The sequence below is a fragment of the Oncorhynchus clarkii genome, chromosome 3, assembly GCF_045791955.1.
Source record: "Oncorhynchus clarkii lewisi isolate Uvic-CL-2024 chromosome 3, UVic_Ocla_1.0, whole genome shotgun sequence".
NCBI lineage: Eukaryota > Metazoa > Chordata > Actinopteri > Salmoniformes > Salmonidae > Oncorhynchus > Oncorhynchus clarkii.
Window position 1 is genome coordinate 61,026,634 of NC_092149.1, and position 14,733 is coordinate 61,041,366.

General features: G+C 40.6%; 2 protein-coding genes across 7 annotated transcripts; both read left to right on the forward strand.

The window, feature by feature from the left end:
- The first annotated feature begins 380 nt into the window (after window positions 1–380).
- On the forward strand, window positions 381–6,718 carry LOC139400546 (shugoshin 2). 4 transcript variants are annotated; one of them, XM_071145337.1, is made up of 10 exons: window positions 416–577; window positions 1,664–1,797; window positions 1,953–2,128; window positions 2,399–2,476; window positions 2,967–3,068; window positions 3,310–3,383; window positions 3,492–3,658; window positions 3,778–6,117; window positions 6,201–6,315; window positions 6,476–6,718. In XM_071145337.1, the coding sequence occupies exons 2-10, from the start codon at window positions 1,671–1,673 to the stop codon at window positions 6,615–6,617; spliced, it is 3,321 nt and encodes a 1,106-aa protein (XP_071001438.1). In that variant the 5' UTR covers window positions 416–577; window positions 1,664–1,670; the 3' UTR covers window positions 6,618–6,718. The 4 variants fall into 4 exon arrangements, with proteins under 4 accessions (XP_071001440.1, XP_071001438.1, XP_071001439.1 ...); XM_071145338.1 differs by lacking the exon at window positions 416–577 and adding an exon at window positions 648–1,333; XM_071145339.1 differs by lacking the exon at window positions 2,967–3,068 and having other exon boundaries at window positions 381–577.
- Window positions 6,719–7,705: 987 nt separating this feature from the next.
- Window positions 7,706–12,223, forward strand: LOC139400584 (uncharacterized protein C2orf80). 3 transcript variants are annotated; one of them, XM_071145360.1, is made up of 8 exons: window positions 7,706–8,204; window positions 8,329–8,410; window positions 8,520–8,602; window positions 8,819–8,909; window positions 9,495–9,572; window positions 9,913–10,000; window positions 10,206–10,315; window positions 11,780–12,223. In XM_071145360.1, the coding sequence occupies exons 1-8, from the start codon at window positions 8,164–8,166 to the stop codon at window positions 11,831–11,833; spliced, it is 627 nt and encodes a 208-aa protein (XP_071001461.1). In that variant the 5' UTR covers window positions 7,706–8,163; the 3' UTR covers window positions 11,834–12,223. The 3 variants fall into 3 exon arrangements, with proteins under 3 accessions (XP_071001461.1, XP_071001455.1, XP_071001460.1); XM_071145354.1 differs by lacking the exon at window positions 7,706–8,204 and having other exon boundaries at window positions 8,229–8,410; XM_071145359.1 differs by lacking the exon at window positions 7,706–8,204 and having other exon boundaries at window positions 8,229–8,410; window positions 11,785–12,223.
- Window positions 12,224–14,733: the final 2,510 nt, after the last annotated feature.

The window sequence follows — 14,733 nt, forward strand, 5'->3', positions numbered from 1 at the left end:
CAATAACACAATATAAAACAAGAAAGTCTATATACAGTGTGTGCAAATGGCGAGAGGAGGTAGAAAATAAATAAACCATAGTAGCGAAATAATTACAATTTAGCAGATTAACACTGGAGTGATAAATGAGCAGATGATGATGTGCAAGTAGAGATACTGGTGTGCAAAAGAGCAGAAGAGCACCCCCTCTATCAATTGCGATCCAACAATTACCGCAACCATTTCTGTTGAATACACATGAATCATTTGTTAGTCTCTTGTAATCATTTGTTGGCCTCTTGCATAGATTAACGCAGAATACACCTGCTCCTTCCAGTTATAGCGTTCATGGGATCCTTTGAACCCCTGAACAATATGTGTACACGTCAAGGCAGGAATACACGTATTACTAATATATTGATCCACTTTTGTTACTTCCTACATCATCTTCTTCACATCCCTGTTCATTTTTTTTCTCGATCAGGCGTTCGATTCTTCTTTGCAAGTTTGTAGCAAACGACAGAGCAGCGGAAGAATTTAGATTGATTTGTCTGGCTAGTCTAGACCAATGACGTATATTAACACTGGATTGCAAACGGTATGTATTTGCCATTGCGAATCTTTGAGGTCATCGGTCGGCCATATTGGTACTCCCAACTAGCAGGAGTCCTCCATAAGAATTAATGGAATTCTACACTATTTCAATCAAATGTTTCAAGGACAAAATGACATGTATTTAAGTATTTTTTGTTGTTTTATTGGGGAAAGTAAAATTAGTACTCTCTAAAGAATAATACTTTAAGGAAAATGTTTTAATATATTTTTCCTTTTAATTTTTATGTTTAGCTCACATAATATCATTTAAATGTGTGCATTAGAGTGTCTGTAATATAATAAACGTGTAAAAATGAATGTAGACATGAATAATTGCATTTCTATAGCTTCCAAAACATTTATACTTGAGGAGATGGCTGCCCTGTGGCTTCAATACAGCGCCCTCTTAGTCATCCAGGGTTTAGAGACATGATTGGTCTGTTTATCCAGGGTTTATAGACATGATTGGTCTGTTTATCCAGGGTTTATAGACATGATTGGTCTATACCCAGACAGGGCTAGAATTTAGAATGAGCGATCTCAGCTGTGATTAGCTCGTTGCAGTCCAAAGAGCACGCCTATTTTTTACTTGAAACAGCGGCGCCGGTTGGTTGCTAGAATGTTTATGTTTAAACTGAGCCACCGGTAATCTAGCTAGCATGTAAATACAACTAGGTAACGTTTTCACCGGCTATATTAACGTTCCAATTACATAGCTATAGCAAATTCGTCCACTTTAAATAAGAAGACATAACGCCCGGTAAGTAACGTTAGCAAGTTAACGTAATCTAGCTATGCTAACTGTCTAACGTTAACTTCTTAATTTTGGCTAGCAAGTTAGCTAGCTAACGTAAACTAGGTATATTGTAGTTAACGATTATGATAACAGATGAAATGTCAATAAGTATCATTGCTATAACTATCTAGATAACGTTAGTTCTGACAGCAGGCTATAGCTATTTTTAGTAGCGAAACTGTGCAGTTGTGATTCTGCATATTCATTTTGGTAGTGAGGAGGCGCATGCACATTCTTTATTGGTAGATTGATTGTCGACTAAAGGCTGATCAACTGTCCTTTTTATGCTTCCAGGATCAGGATGAACATGTCAGCTGAGGGAAGGACCCTCCTCTCAACTATGTTACCAGGGAAGAAACCTATGCCCTCGAAGGCTGCTAAAAATAACTCCCTAACAGTGGCATCGAAGATAAAGACCAAGATTCTCAGTAAGTAGCGTACAGCTGCCATCACTAAATTGATGTAAGAGGTGGATTACCTTTTAATTTGTAATAGCCTATTGTTGGTTAATGACAGGTAACTTGGTAAGTCATACTGCATTATCATATGTTTATTTCGAAGTTCTGTTTGATGTATTTTCTAGACACATCCTCGTTCTTCAAGGTCTCCCTGAAGACTAACAACAAGGCTCTGGCTCTGGCCTTGGTGGCTCAGAGGGAGAGAAGCAGACAGCTTGAAGTGGAAACTGTGCACCTACGGAAACAAGTGGAGTCTCTGAATTTTGACCTGGCTATTCGCAGATTCAAGCACAACCAACTGGTGGGTTAGAGAGGGACTCTGAGTCCATCTCTTTGAATAAGACCTAGTGGGATCTAAATTTGGCTCCTTACCAGGTCACTTATTTAGAAGTGCTCTTCGTAACAATATTGATCTATTCTCTCACAGACTTCAGTGTTAGTTTGACATAAAAGCATGGTAGTTGTTGACAGGTAATAATGAGAAATTGTTTTTCAACTTCTATAGCGCTATTCATTACATAAAGAAATCTCGTGCTGTAAAGCAACAACTAAAAACAACATATCCTTTTAGATTATAATCTTGAAAGACTTTCAACGCAACACTTTGGATAACTTGGAAAGGGCTGTGGACCTCTTCTCTGATGAAAATGTAAGTCCTCTTCCGTGTGTCCTCTATGCTACTATGCTAAACAGGGCTCTATACATTGCAACCATTTTACTCGCATATGCACCTAAAAGTAGATGTGTGCGAACTGAAAAAGTAGAGTATGAGCACATGTGTAAGTTGTGATTTATAGCTAAACAAATTGCTACCGTAGCTATTTTCAAAACTATTTCTGCCAATTTGTTTCATAACTGGTAGCTAATCACACAGGACTCTACATAGTTATTTATCTCACCCTGTGCAACAGTATCTGCTCATACAGTAATATCTACCTCCGTGGTCTGGGGAGCAGCAACAGTGCCTGGGACCCTGTGCGCACTGAGTGTAGTGCTGAAGGATTCATTTTTAGAAGTGCACAGGCATACAGTTGGTTGAGTTTACCCAAAAGTCTATTAAAGTGTGACTTTCTTCTTGTGTTTCTTTGCTATTTACATCGTTTTGTTCACATACTAGCTTGAACTTTCTCGACTGTTAGGGAAGGGACGTTGGAGAATCTCATTTTGAATGGGAGTCCCACCATTACCACGGTAACGGCTCCCGCCCCTTAAAGGGGCAGCTGAAGGTTTTTGTCTCACAAGTGAGTCAAATATTTGAGGGTGCATTGTACTTGATTGAGCATGGAACGCCCCAGAAACCTTTTATTCATGAAGTTTTAGTTATTTCTTATGAGTACACATTTCTTATTATTCAAATACATTCACCTTGCTCCTAATTTTAAAAAACAACATTTTTTAAAACTTTTTACTTAGGAGCACGTGCTCCTTGTAAAACAAATGTCAGCGTAAAGCCCTGCTAAATTGTTTTTCTTTCTGTCAAAGGATTCCCCTGAAATATCTGAAGACCGCAATAAGCCACCCCCCGATAAAAAAGAGGAAAATTGTCAGATGGAGAGGTAATAATGAGACTCCTATTCATGTTTGCTGTTACAGCAATACAGTTACTGTCTTACTGTTAATTATTTCTGTTCACACATTTCCCCCCATATTTATTTTCATTATAGGGTAGTGGTTCAGATACCTCTTATCATAGCAGAGCAGTCCAGGGATTTGGTGTCCCCCTCAAAACAGACCAGCATGAGCCAAGAGGTTGTAGTAAATGACAGAGGAACCACGTCCACAAATCCTTTTGGGACCCAAAGTAGGTCATCAGAGTCCAATGCCAGTAAAGGTAAGGGGGCTGGAGCATGGAGAATTCAGAACTACCCCACATTTTGGAATGCATGACCTTTCAGCATTAGGTTGGTTATTGAAGGTTTTCAGTAACTCACATTTATTCTTAACCTACAGACAGCATTAATAAGATGGAGCAACAAGTGGACAATACTTTGAAATCGACCCAAAAGAGAACATCCCGGCAATCCAGTAGCCTAAAAGATGAGGTGGAAAAGTGGTCAAAGATTTATTCTGACGCTGGACTTGACCCTATCCCAGCAGTCTTGCCTTCTGTTGTCTCCACAACTAATATTCTACAGCCCTCTGGTACTGATAAAGTTGTGCACCATCCAAACAGCTTAAAGGTGGAGACCACATTGGCGCATGCAATAAAGACCGCTGTCGGGGAAGCAGAGAAGACCACCATCAATGATACAGAGATGGAGATAACTATTGGGGACAGCGCTGCTGAAATCGTTACAGTGGAGACCAAGCCCAAGAAAGCTGGTGGACCGAAGAAACTGAAGGTGCCAAAGACAAAAATCCCTTGTCTATTAGTGAAGATTGGAAGTAAGAACTGTGGGCCAACACATGTTGTTGAGAATCTAGAGGTGAAGAGCTCTGCTGTAAACGTGGAGCTGCCGACAGCGATACAAAAGGTGTTTTCCGCAACACCACTACATACAGACAACCCTACAGCGGAGGGTGTGGATGTCGAACACCGAGAAGAGAACTTCATAGAGAACTCAGCCAGTGAGATAGAATCCCTTGTTGCCCGCAGAAAGACTTATGTCACCTCTCGCATCACCAAACACAAAAAACCTACCCGAGAATCCCATAAAACAACACAAGATTTTCCAAAAACGTTTGACCCCAGAAAAACTTTTGGAGTGCCTCTCCAATCCAAATCCCATCGAAGTGTCTCACCTGACCCGTTTGAAGATGACTTTTTTGATGACCCTGAAGCTCAGAAGTCTGTATTTAAACTAGCCGGGGCAAACCCATTGGTCATAGATGCCACGGAGAACAAAGTCACAAAAACTAAAGGTCACAAGACTTTTGTGATTTCTAATTTTGTGATTTCTAATGAGCCTACATCTAGAAAGGGCCAGAAGAAATCCAAAGAACGCAGGAAGACTAAAGCACAGCCTGTCATGGTGGACCATGAATTACACATTGAAACAGAAAAGGATCCATTCCTTCTGCCTCAATCTCTCATTGAAGAGGAGTCTCATTCTCCTGAAGGGTGCACAGCCTATGTAGACATGGATACCACCCTGCATGAATACAGGGAACCACACAGGGCTTCCAGACCTCGGTCCACTACACGGAGCAGTAAGAGACCCACCAAAGTGAAAGGCAGAGGGACGTTTGTGGTCTCGGTGAACAGGGACAGCTCCTCGTTGAACAGTACAATATTAGATGATGCTTGGGCTGAAAAGCTGGCGTGCACTCCGACTACAGGGTATGACTCTGTTGCAGAAGAAGGGAAAGAAACGGTCCGGGAAGAAAGCATAGAGGAGCATCTGACTGGACCTCACCCAGATCACTGTCTAGCTGCTGGGCGCAAGACTACAGACTCTGGGGTTGAAGAAACTCATGCCTCCTCTAAACGTCCATGGCTTGCTACCCAGGAACCTGCAAGGAATTCAGAGGGAGCTGCCGAAAGCTTATGCGTTGAGGAAGAAATGCCCCCATGGGAGATCGGTGACCCCATTTCAGTTGCTGCAGAGCAAAAGCCCAAGAAAGCCAGGAGAGTGGAGACGGCAAAATCAAGAATGAAGACTGATTCACAGAAGGGTTACTGTCTTGCCCCTGTGAAGGAAAGGAAAAAAAAGACTAAAAGTAGCATCACTAAAGAATTGGCGCCTGGGGGTGCAGGTAATATTTTGTCTACTCTGGATAGCCAGAGTAGTATAGGTGTACGCACTGCAGCAAAAAATGCAGAAGTACAGCCTGTGGCGAATCCCAAAGTTTTGCACGTCTTCACACATTCTGCCACCGCTGAGGAGAGCTGTGAAACTCATGAACGTTTGTCTTCACTTGAGGTTCTGAGTCCAGACTTCAAAGTCAGCAGCTTCAAGCCCCGGTCCAACCATGGCCCTAAACCGAGATGTAGAGCCACTTTTGTCATACCCAATCGTTTTAGCGATTCCACCAGAAACGGGAAGAACCACATTGTTCCTGACTCCTTGTCCCAGGATGATGGTGACACAAACAGCCGGACATCTAATGTGTCATTATCAACTGTTGAGACCAACACAGAATTGCCTGACAGTGGTGAGGGAGTACGTCAGAGCCTGAGGGAGCTGCTCATGGACGATAGGCCTCCGTGGGAGTCCTCTGTGGATGTCAGCTGTTCAAATGAGACTGGATTTGACACTCCAGCCTCAAGCCCTGAAAGGGTTGCTTCTTCTGCTCACAAGGTTGCTGTATATAAAGAGTCGGCTGAGGTTATGGCTGAAAGATCTCCAGGTACAAAGGATTTTATTGTTGACTGTATTTTTATTTGTGTGAGATGTAGGTATTCTAATGGTTGTTTTATGTTTTACCAACAGTAGCAGAAAGAGCCCTGAAGCCACTAACCAACACCAACTGGACGGATGATGAGGACACAGGACGGGCCAGGCGACGGGGAGCTGCCATTAGCTACACGTTGCCACCCATTAACTGGTGAGGAATGCTCTGGAAATGAAACTAAAGCTTACCTTTAGTAGTATGTTATCAGTAGCTTGCACAGTGATCAGGTTGGTTTTGCTAGTGGTCAGGTTGGTTCTATCAGGCTATGATACCAGCCCTTGATTATTCAACTTTTGTTTCTTTCTTTTAACAGCAAAATGAGACGTGGAGATAAGTTCTCAGACACCAAGTACCTGAGTTCTCCCATTTTTAAAGCGAAGAAGAAGAAGAAAAGACAACAACAGAAGGACACACATAAACCTGACAGTTTGGAGAACATGCATTCAGTTAATTGACTTTATTCTGTGACATCTCATTTAATTCTTACACGTATTGCCAATGCTTTTGTTTTTCCCTTTTGTTTTAATATAAGTTTACAAATAAAATGTCAATACATTTTAGGTTGAAAATCCTTTTGTTAATATAGCACCCACTTTATTAGTCATGAAGGAATAAATAATTGAATAAGCCTGTAAGAAATACCACATTTTTTGTTTTGTGACAGTAACAGATATGTGATACAGCCATACATTATCTGGATGGTCCAGTCAGTCACCTAAGGGTAAGTCGAACACCCTTACGCAATAGCTAGTTGCCTCTAATGGCATATTTAAAGTTGTTGCAATATGATTCGACGGAGCATGTTACAAAACAACTTTAATTATACCCTTTGGGGCAGCTAGCTATTGCTTAAGGTTGTTCAACTCATCCTTAGGTGACTGCCTGCACCATCTAGCTAATCTATGGCTGGATCACATCATGGTTAAGTGCCGACCAACGCACCGCACCTCCTTATGTTTCTAAAATAATCTGGACCTGTATTGTGTGAGTGATTGACTGGAGGCCCTGTGTGAATTATTCAGAGTAGGCTGTTCACTTAGGAGGCTGTGGTTGTCTTTCTGCTCCCCTTGGTCTCTACTGTACACAGCCTTTCCACAAGCAGGTGTCCCCTGAAGCGGCTATCGTTTGCAGTGTGTCTTTTGGTTGGTTTATTTACATGAAACACATTTGTGATTTTGTGCTACTCTGACATTTGGAGTAGTACTGCAGTTTTTGGGTGTAACCATTGCTGATAATTCTGCATTGTGTGGTAAGTACAGATTGCTTTACAACATGAATGTGTGTGTCTGTATTAAAAATATGACCAACTGTAATGTTATATGGATTTAGATTGCCAATTTGATCATGTAACTCAGATTTGAATAAGCACCCATTTTACCAGGCACATGCTACATAAAATGTTATGTAAATCAACAGTGACCTATTTAGGTTAACATCTCATTTTGGAGACTAGTTGTGGGAAAAGGTTGTGAGGCCAAATCTTTGTCAGACAAAGTCTAGACCTACTTCTAATCACCTTGCTTTTGCCTTGCTTAAGCACTTCAGGCTGCACAATAATCGTCAGTGATTTAAAGGTTTAGTAAAAACATATTTGTCTTCTGCTGGATGTGAGTTTAATGGCTTCTTTTCACATTTCCTGGACCCTGTCTAGGGCCAGAGAGGTGCCAGGTTCAAGACTACTCTGCAGTCTGCACTATGTCTTATGTCTCATATACTATGTCTTGTATATGAGCCCCAGCTGAGGTCAGCGTGGATACGCAAACAGACATGCAGTATCATACTATATACCTGTTGATTTCTTTCCATCTCCATCCTTTATCTACAATGTAACTTCCCTTCCTCCAATTTCTTACCCTGGTCCAAGATCGGTTTGTGGTGCCATTGCCAACTCCTACGGTCATTGTCAAGTACTTTGACGTTATATTTGCAAACCTAGTTTTGTGTAGGCTACAGGACCCCCAAGGAGTTATCCCTCTGCATGAGTAGCGCTATCTCAGAGAAATGGAGACAAGGCGACTGAGAAGAGACATTGAAGCCCTTCTGTGAGTTGCTTTCTGTGGATTATAAAATGATAGATTTAGAGGAATGGTGTGTGGGAAGAGGAAATTTAGATGAATTGCCATTCTATTTCTTCAGGCGCTTGAAAGAGTTTTATGTTTTGAACAGGGGAGATTACATTGGTCAGAAACTGAGAGAGAATGGCTTTGACCCCAAGGGGAAAGGATCCACTAGCATGCTGGATGACCTGGTAGGAATCTAATGTGGGATGTTATATACAGTTAAACGGTTGACTGTTTTTATGATTATTTCAACATTTATTCAAACCCTGTACCTAATCTGTCTGTACTTCCATCCAGGCCCATTATGACTTGGCCATAAGTGTTGCCCTTTGGTGGCTAGAGAAAGAGGAGCGACATGATGTGATGGACAGAGACATTGTGTAAGTACATTGAAACATTGACGTCCAAACACAATACCACTTGATTGTGTCTTCCTGAGTAACCTTATCTGAGACATGAAGACTTCTGCTAACTTCCTTATCTACTGCATTGGCTTTAGCTCTAAGCCAGGTTACTGTAAATCCCTTTATGACAACTGATGATATGAAAATGATTTTTCTAAATCAAATTGGATTGATTGACTTTGTTCCCTGTAGTGGAGTGGGCAGCCCAGGTTATAATGACCAGTACCCCAACCACCTGGAGAGAGAAGCCATGATCCTTTCTTCCTTCGCTGGGATGATCCTGGTGAGTAGACTGAGTACTTGGGCATACAGTATGCCAGGGGTTGTGAGTCTAGCACGGCTCAGTCTGCAGTCTTACTGACCCTTAGTAACCCTTGTAATCTAGAAGCGTTTGGCAGAGTTCGGAGTCTACTACCACAGCTCAGTCCAAAGTGTCAATGACCCTTAAGCTAACCTCCCTTGTTACTACACAATGAATCACCAGTCTCCAAAGCCATGCTCCTCTGTTGCTAAACTTTGATTGAAGATACGTTATAAAGGTTTTGTATAATTTCCTCCAGTAGTTTTGAAAGTAGTGCTCACGAGCCAAAACGTGTCTCAAGAACACAATTGTGTACTACGTCATCTATTTCGTATGATCCAGTATGTTACGCTTGCAATTTGTACAATGTTACAAATTTGTTGAGTTTAAGTTCCCCCTTTAATCTCTAAATCAACTGCAACAGTATATTTCAAACTGGGCAGCATTGCCTAGTTCATGATCTTTCCCTGGGTTGACCATGTGGTCCTTTTATGATATTGCGATTTGTGTTACTAACTATATTTCCCCTCTGCTCTAACCTCCGTTCTGTTGTCCTCTCTGCTCCAGAATAGCTTGCCTGTAAAAGACATTCTTGCCCTCTACACCACCAAACCGTCTGCAGCTTATCCCCACCAGCACTCCAAGGTAGACTGAGTTTAGAATACTGCACATTTCTATATCCCCAGTGTTAGTATAGCCTAATCCTACAGCCTAGACTTGTCTGTGTGGGAAGAAGGTATTATGGGATATCATATATAACATGCACTGAGTGTATAAAACATTAAAAACACCTCAGTGTATAGTAAGTAGGCCTTCAGCCTCAGTGTAGTGTTATCTGGTCTATAATGATCATTTGCTGTAGTATAATGCTGTGTTGCTCTGTACACATATTCAGTAGGCCTAAATGTACCACTACATTATAAGACATTAATTAGAAGGTCTTAAAATAAAAATAGAAAAATGTATCTGATGACTGTCTCTACAGAGCGCCATTGTTCATCCCTTCACCTTGTCCTATCACCCGTTTGCCATGCTGGGCTCATTCAAGGCCGTGGACCACTCCAGAAAGCACAGTATGTCAATGTGTGTGTATGAGAGATGTGTGCGTGCGTGTTCATCCTACACTACCATTCGTTAAACGCATCAACTATGCCAGTCTCCCTCTACCTTGCTCACATGTGACTTGCCTTTCCTCACTTGTGTTTACGGTATAGAACAAGTTATGTAAGAACCCTGACCAGTATTGGCTCGACCTTCTCTCTGATTATTTTCCTTCAGCCCAGAATTTGAAGCGATGGCTGTCTGTGCAGGGTAAACGAGGTGCTGCCCCTGATGGACGGAGGGCCTTGGTGCAGTCCTCCTCATCCACATCTAACTCCTTTCTCTGTGTGAGTGGCAATCATAGACATACACTCCCCTATGTATTTGGACAGTGAAGCTACATTTTTTTATTTGGTTCTTCATACATATCCGTTTTACTGTTTAGAAATGAATGCACTTTATGTATCTAGTCCCCACATTTGAAGGTGTCATAAGTATTTGGACAAATTCACTTATAGTGTATTACATTCAGGAAAAAGTTTCGTTTTTTGGTCCCATATTCTGAGCAGGGTTGTTCCACGAGAGTACCCTTTATCTCCCTTTGATATTTTAAGTAGAAATTGTGCACCAATATTGAATTTGAAAAGCCTGTTATATTAAATGGAGTTGCCTTAAATATAGACTACATGGAAAATCCAATAAATCATGCTAACCTCTCACCATTACCAATAACAGGGAAGTTTGTTCTTGGGGTATGATATTTATGCATCTGTAACTTTCTCACTCATCATTATTCATGATTCATTCATGATTATTAGTAATCATGGTAGCATCCATGTTAATGTAGAAGTGTTCAGAAACATATTATATTGTTATTTATAAACTGAGTGGTTTGAGCCCTAAATGCTCATTGGCCATATACCAAAACCCCCGGGGTGCCTTATTGCTATTATAAACTGGTTAGCAACGTAATTAGAGCAGTAAAAACAAATGTTTTGTCATACCCATGGTATACGGTCTAATATACCACATCTGTCAGCCAATCAGCATTCAGGGCTCTAACCACCCAGTTTATAACGGACCGAATACCACGGATATGACAAAACCTTTATTTTTACTCCTCTAATTACATTGGTAACCAGTTTATAATAGCAATAAGGCACCCCGGGGTTTGTTGCATTGTGCCTAAGAACAGCCCTTAGACGCAGTATATTGGCCATATACTACACCCCCCCGTGCCTTATTGCTTAATTATAATAAAAGTGACTCCAAAATGACACAATACATAATTTACCATTAGTTTCTATTGAGCACAACCAAATCCGAAACACAACCAAAACAAACTGCAAATGCATCCAACAAGTTTGTAGAGTCACAAGCTTGATGTAGTCATTGCGTGCTAGGAATATGGGACCAAATACTAAACTTTTGACTAAATGTAATACACTATAAGTGAATTTGTCCAAATAATTATGACACCTTCAAATGTGGGGACTAGATACATAAAGTGCTTTCATTTCTAAACAGTAAAACAGTATGAATCTACTGTCGCTTCATATGAAATATTTGATCTCAAATCCAAAATGCTGGAGTGTAGAGCCAAATTAAAAGTTTTAGCTTCACTTTCCAAATAAGTATGTAGGGGAGTGTAGACGTGACATTTAAAGCAGTTGTGAATTTGATCATTATTTCAACAAACATCCCAACCTTGTTATAAAGTTGAAAAATACTGCTGGAATGGACTCTACTGCTTTCTTGTGTTTTGAACTAGAACTCCTCTTTACTGTCCATGTTTTCTGTCCCCTACACAGGACAGTGGTGAGTCCTTGAAAGAACAAGCAGAGCATTATGAAGTACCACAATAATCTCTACAGGATTAAGCAAAGTCCTTTCCTCTTCTGTGTTACTACACCATTATTATATTGTTATTACATGGTTATTACAGGGTTATTCCTGTGTTATTACACTGGGTGAAATTTGTGATGTCCCTGTTATGAGCCTGCTACTATGAGCCTGCTACTACTGGGCCTTCACATTCAAGGAACCCTGGCCAATAGTAAGTATCAATCCTCCAGTGTGTTATCATGTCACTAGGGGTTTCGTCTATATTTGGTTGTAGCTCAGACCATGTCCATCTATAAGCAATACAAATGTTTGACTACATCAGACATTACTGTACACACTTTACTGTACAATAAACCATTCACTGTCTGTAACAAAGTTGCCTAGTTAAATAAAGGTTCAATTAAAAAATACATATGTATATCAGTTATGTGACAATCAGGCATGTAGTGTTTAAGTGTTAAGTGTTTAAATTATGGGGGAATTCTGACCCGAGTTAAGCGCTCCTAAATGGAACGTATTTTTTATGCATTTTTTTCTCTCTATGCATATTCTGACCTTGAGAATAGCATGCCAATCACCCGCTATTCGTTTGGGGTGGAGATCAAAGAGAGGAAGTTGTGTCAACATACAGTGGGGCAAAAAAGTATTTAGTCAGCCACCAATTGTGCAAGTTCTCCCACTTAAAAAGATGAGAGAGGCCTGTAATTTTCATCATAGGTACACTTCAACTATGACAGACAAAATGAGAGAAAAAAGTCCAGAAAATCACATTGTAGGATTTTTTATGAATTTATTTGCAAATGATGGCGGAAAATAAGTATTTGGTCAATAACAAAAGTTTATCTCAATACTTTGTTATATACCCTTTGTTGGCAATGACAGAGGTCAAACGTTTTCTGTAAGTCTTCACAAGGTTTTCACACACTGTTGCTGGTATTTTGGCCCATTCCTCCATGCAGATCTTCTCTAGAGCAGTGATGTTTTGGGGCTGTTGCTGGGCAGCACAGACTTTCAACTCCCTCCAAAGATTTTCTATGGGGTTGAGATCTGGAGACTGGCTAGGCCACTCCAGGACCTTGAAATGCTTCTTACGAAGCCACTCCTTCGTTGCCCGGGCGGTGTGTTTGGGATCATTGTCATGCTGAAAGACCCAGCCACGTTTCATCTTCAATGCCCTTGCTGATGGTAGGCTTTGTTGCTTTGGTCCCAGCTCTCTGCAGGTCATTCACTCGGTCCCCCCGTGTGGTTCTGGGATTTTTGCTCATCGTTCTTGTGATCTTTTTGACCCCACGGGGTGAGATCTTGCGTGGAGCCCCAGATCGAGGGAGATTATCAGTGGTCTTGTATGTGTTCCATTTCCTAATAATTGCTCCCACAGTTGATTTCTTCAAACCAAGCTGCTTACCTATTGCAGATTCAGTCTTCCCAGCCTGGTGCAGGTCTACAATTTTGTTTCTGGTGTCCTTTGACAGCTCTTTGGTCTTGGCCATAGTGGAGTTTGGAGTGTGACTGTTTGAGGTTGTGGACAGGTGTCTTTTATACTGATAACAAGTTCAAACAGGTGCCATTAATACAGGTAACGAGTGGAGGACAGAGGAGCCTCTTAAAGAAGAAGTTATAGGTCTGTGAGAGCCAGAAATCTTGCTTGTTTGTAGGTGACCAAATACTTATTTTCCACCATAATTAGCAAATAAATGAATTAAAAATCCTACAATGTGATTTTGTCTATCATAGTTGAAGTGTACCTATGATGAAATTACAGGCCTCTCTCATCTTTTTAAGTGGGAGAACTTGCACAATTGGTGGCTGACTAAATACTTTTTTGCCCCATTGTATACACTGTATTCTGACTTTGACTTAATTCCCTCCTAATTCCAATTCCTTTACACGTGAGCAATCTGTCGGTTCCAAGTGGAACAACATCTGCTTTTTTCTGATAACATCATTATCCATGCACGGTAATTTACACTTTGATGAGAGCTATTGACAAAAGCTAGGTCAATTAGTAAACCGTTTGGATAAGAGGATTGTAAATGTAAATAACAATTGTTTTAGATCTACTATATTTTACTTTGTGATCGCTGGAGACAAATGTGAAACCAGTCATATGGCCTTATAATTTGCTGGGATGACATTTGGAGACCCAATCAAATGACAGTATAGCGCCAAATTTACCAAGTTGATTTATGATTTGTAGAATGTTTTAATTATATGCCCGGACTTTACACGGTATTTCTTTTACAATTTATATTGTGTAAAATATTACACAATATAAATATTATTAGCCACTATCTGGTAGCCACCGTCAGTAATACCCACATACATTTATAACTGTCGCCTTAGTGTTGTTTTCCTCATTCCATTACATCCTTGGTTTACCTTTCCTTCTTCTGTCATGTTTATGTGGTTGTTCCTGTGGATTGCTAGGAATAGTGGATCATATTAGGCTAACGTATTACAAGTTGTGCAATAATTCGGGACATGTAGCCTTATGGAACACAGATCATAAGTAGCAGTTTAAACCTTGTGCCTGGAGCACTTTTCACGACGTCTGGACCGTTGTCATCACAGTTCCATGTTTAGTGAGGATTATTAGGGTAGATTTTTAGACTACTATATAGACTACTGTTCAACACCTATTGTACACTTTTCTCACATTTCAATATTTAATGGCTTGAACAATTGAATATGGTAACTTTCAGGATGAATCAAATCACTATACAGTGCCTTGCGAAAGTATTCGGCCCCCTTGAACTTTGCGACCTTTTGCCACATTTCAGGCTTCAAACATAAAGATATAAAACTGTATTTTTTTGTGAAGAATCAACAACAAGTGGGACACAATCATGAAGTGGAACGACATTTATTGGATATTTCAAACGTTTTTAACAAATCAAAAACTGAAAAATTGGGCGTGCAA

What these genes read in the sequence shown, in the direction of transcription:
- LOC139400546 (XM_071145337.1), top strand. Translation starts at nt 1,671, where the DNA reads ATGAACATGTCAGCTGAGGGAAGGACCCTCCTCTCAACTATGTTACCA. An exon ending in GATAAAGACCAAGATTCTCA is followed by an intron (nt 1,798 to 1,952) that starts GTAAGTAGCGTA and finishes TGTATTTTCTAG; the next exon opens with ACACATCCTCGTTCTTCAAG. An exon ending in GATTCAAGCACAACCAACTG is followed by an intron (nt 2,129 to 2,398) that starts GTGGGTTAGAGA and finishes ATATCCTTTTAG; the next exon opens with ATTATAATCTTGAAAGACTT.
- LOC139400584 (XM_071145354.1), top strand. Translation starts at nt 8,231, where the DNA reads ATGATAGATTTAGAGGAATGGTGTGTGGGAAGAGGAAATTTAGATGAA. An exon ending in GTGATGGACAGAGACATTGT is followed by an intron (nt 8,603 to 8,818) that starts GTAAGTACATTG and finishes TGTTCCCTGTAG; the next exon opens with TGGAGTGGGCAGCCCAGGTT. An exon ending in ATCCCCACCAGCACTCCAAG is followed by an intron (nt 9,573 to 9,912) that starts GTAGACTGAGTT and finishes CTGTCTCTACAG; the next exon opens with AGCGCCATTGTTCATCCCTT.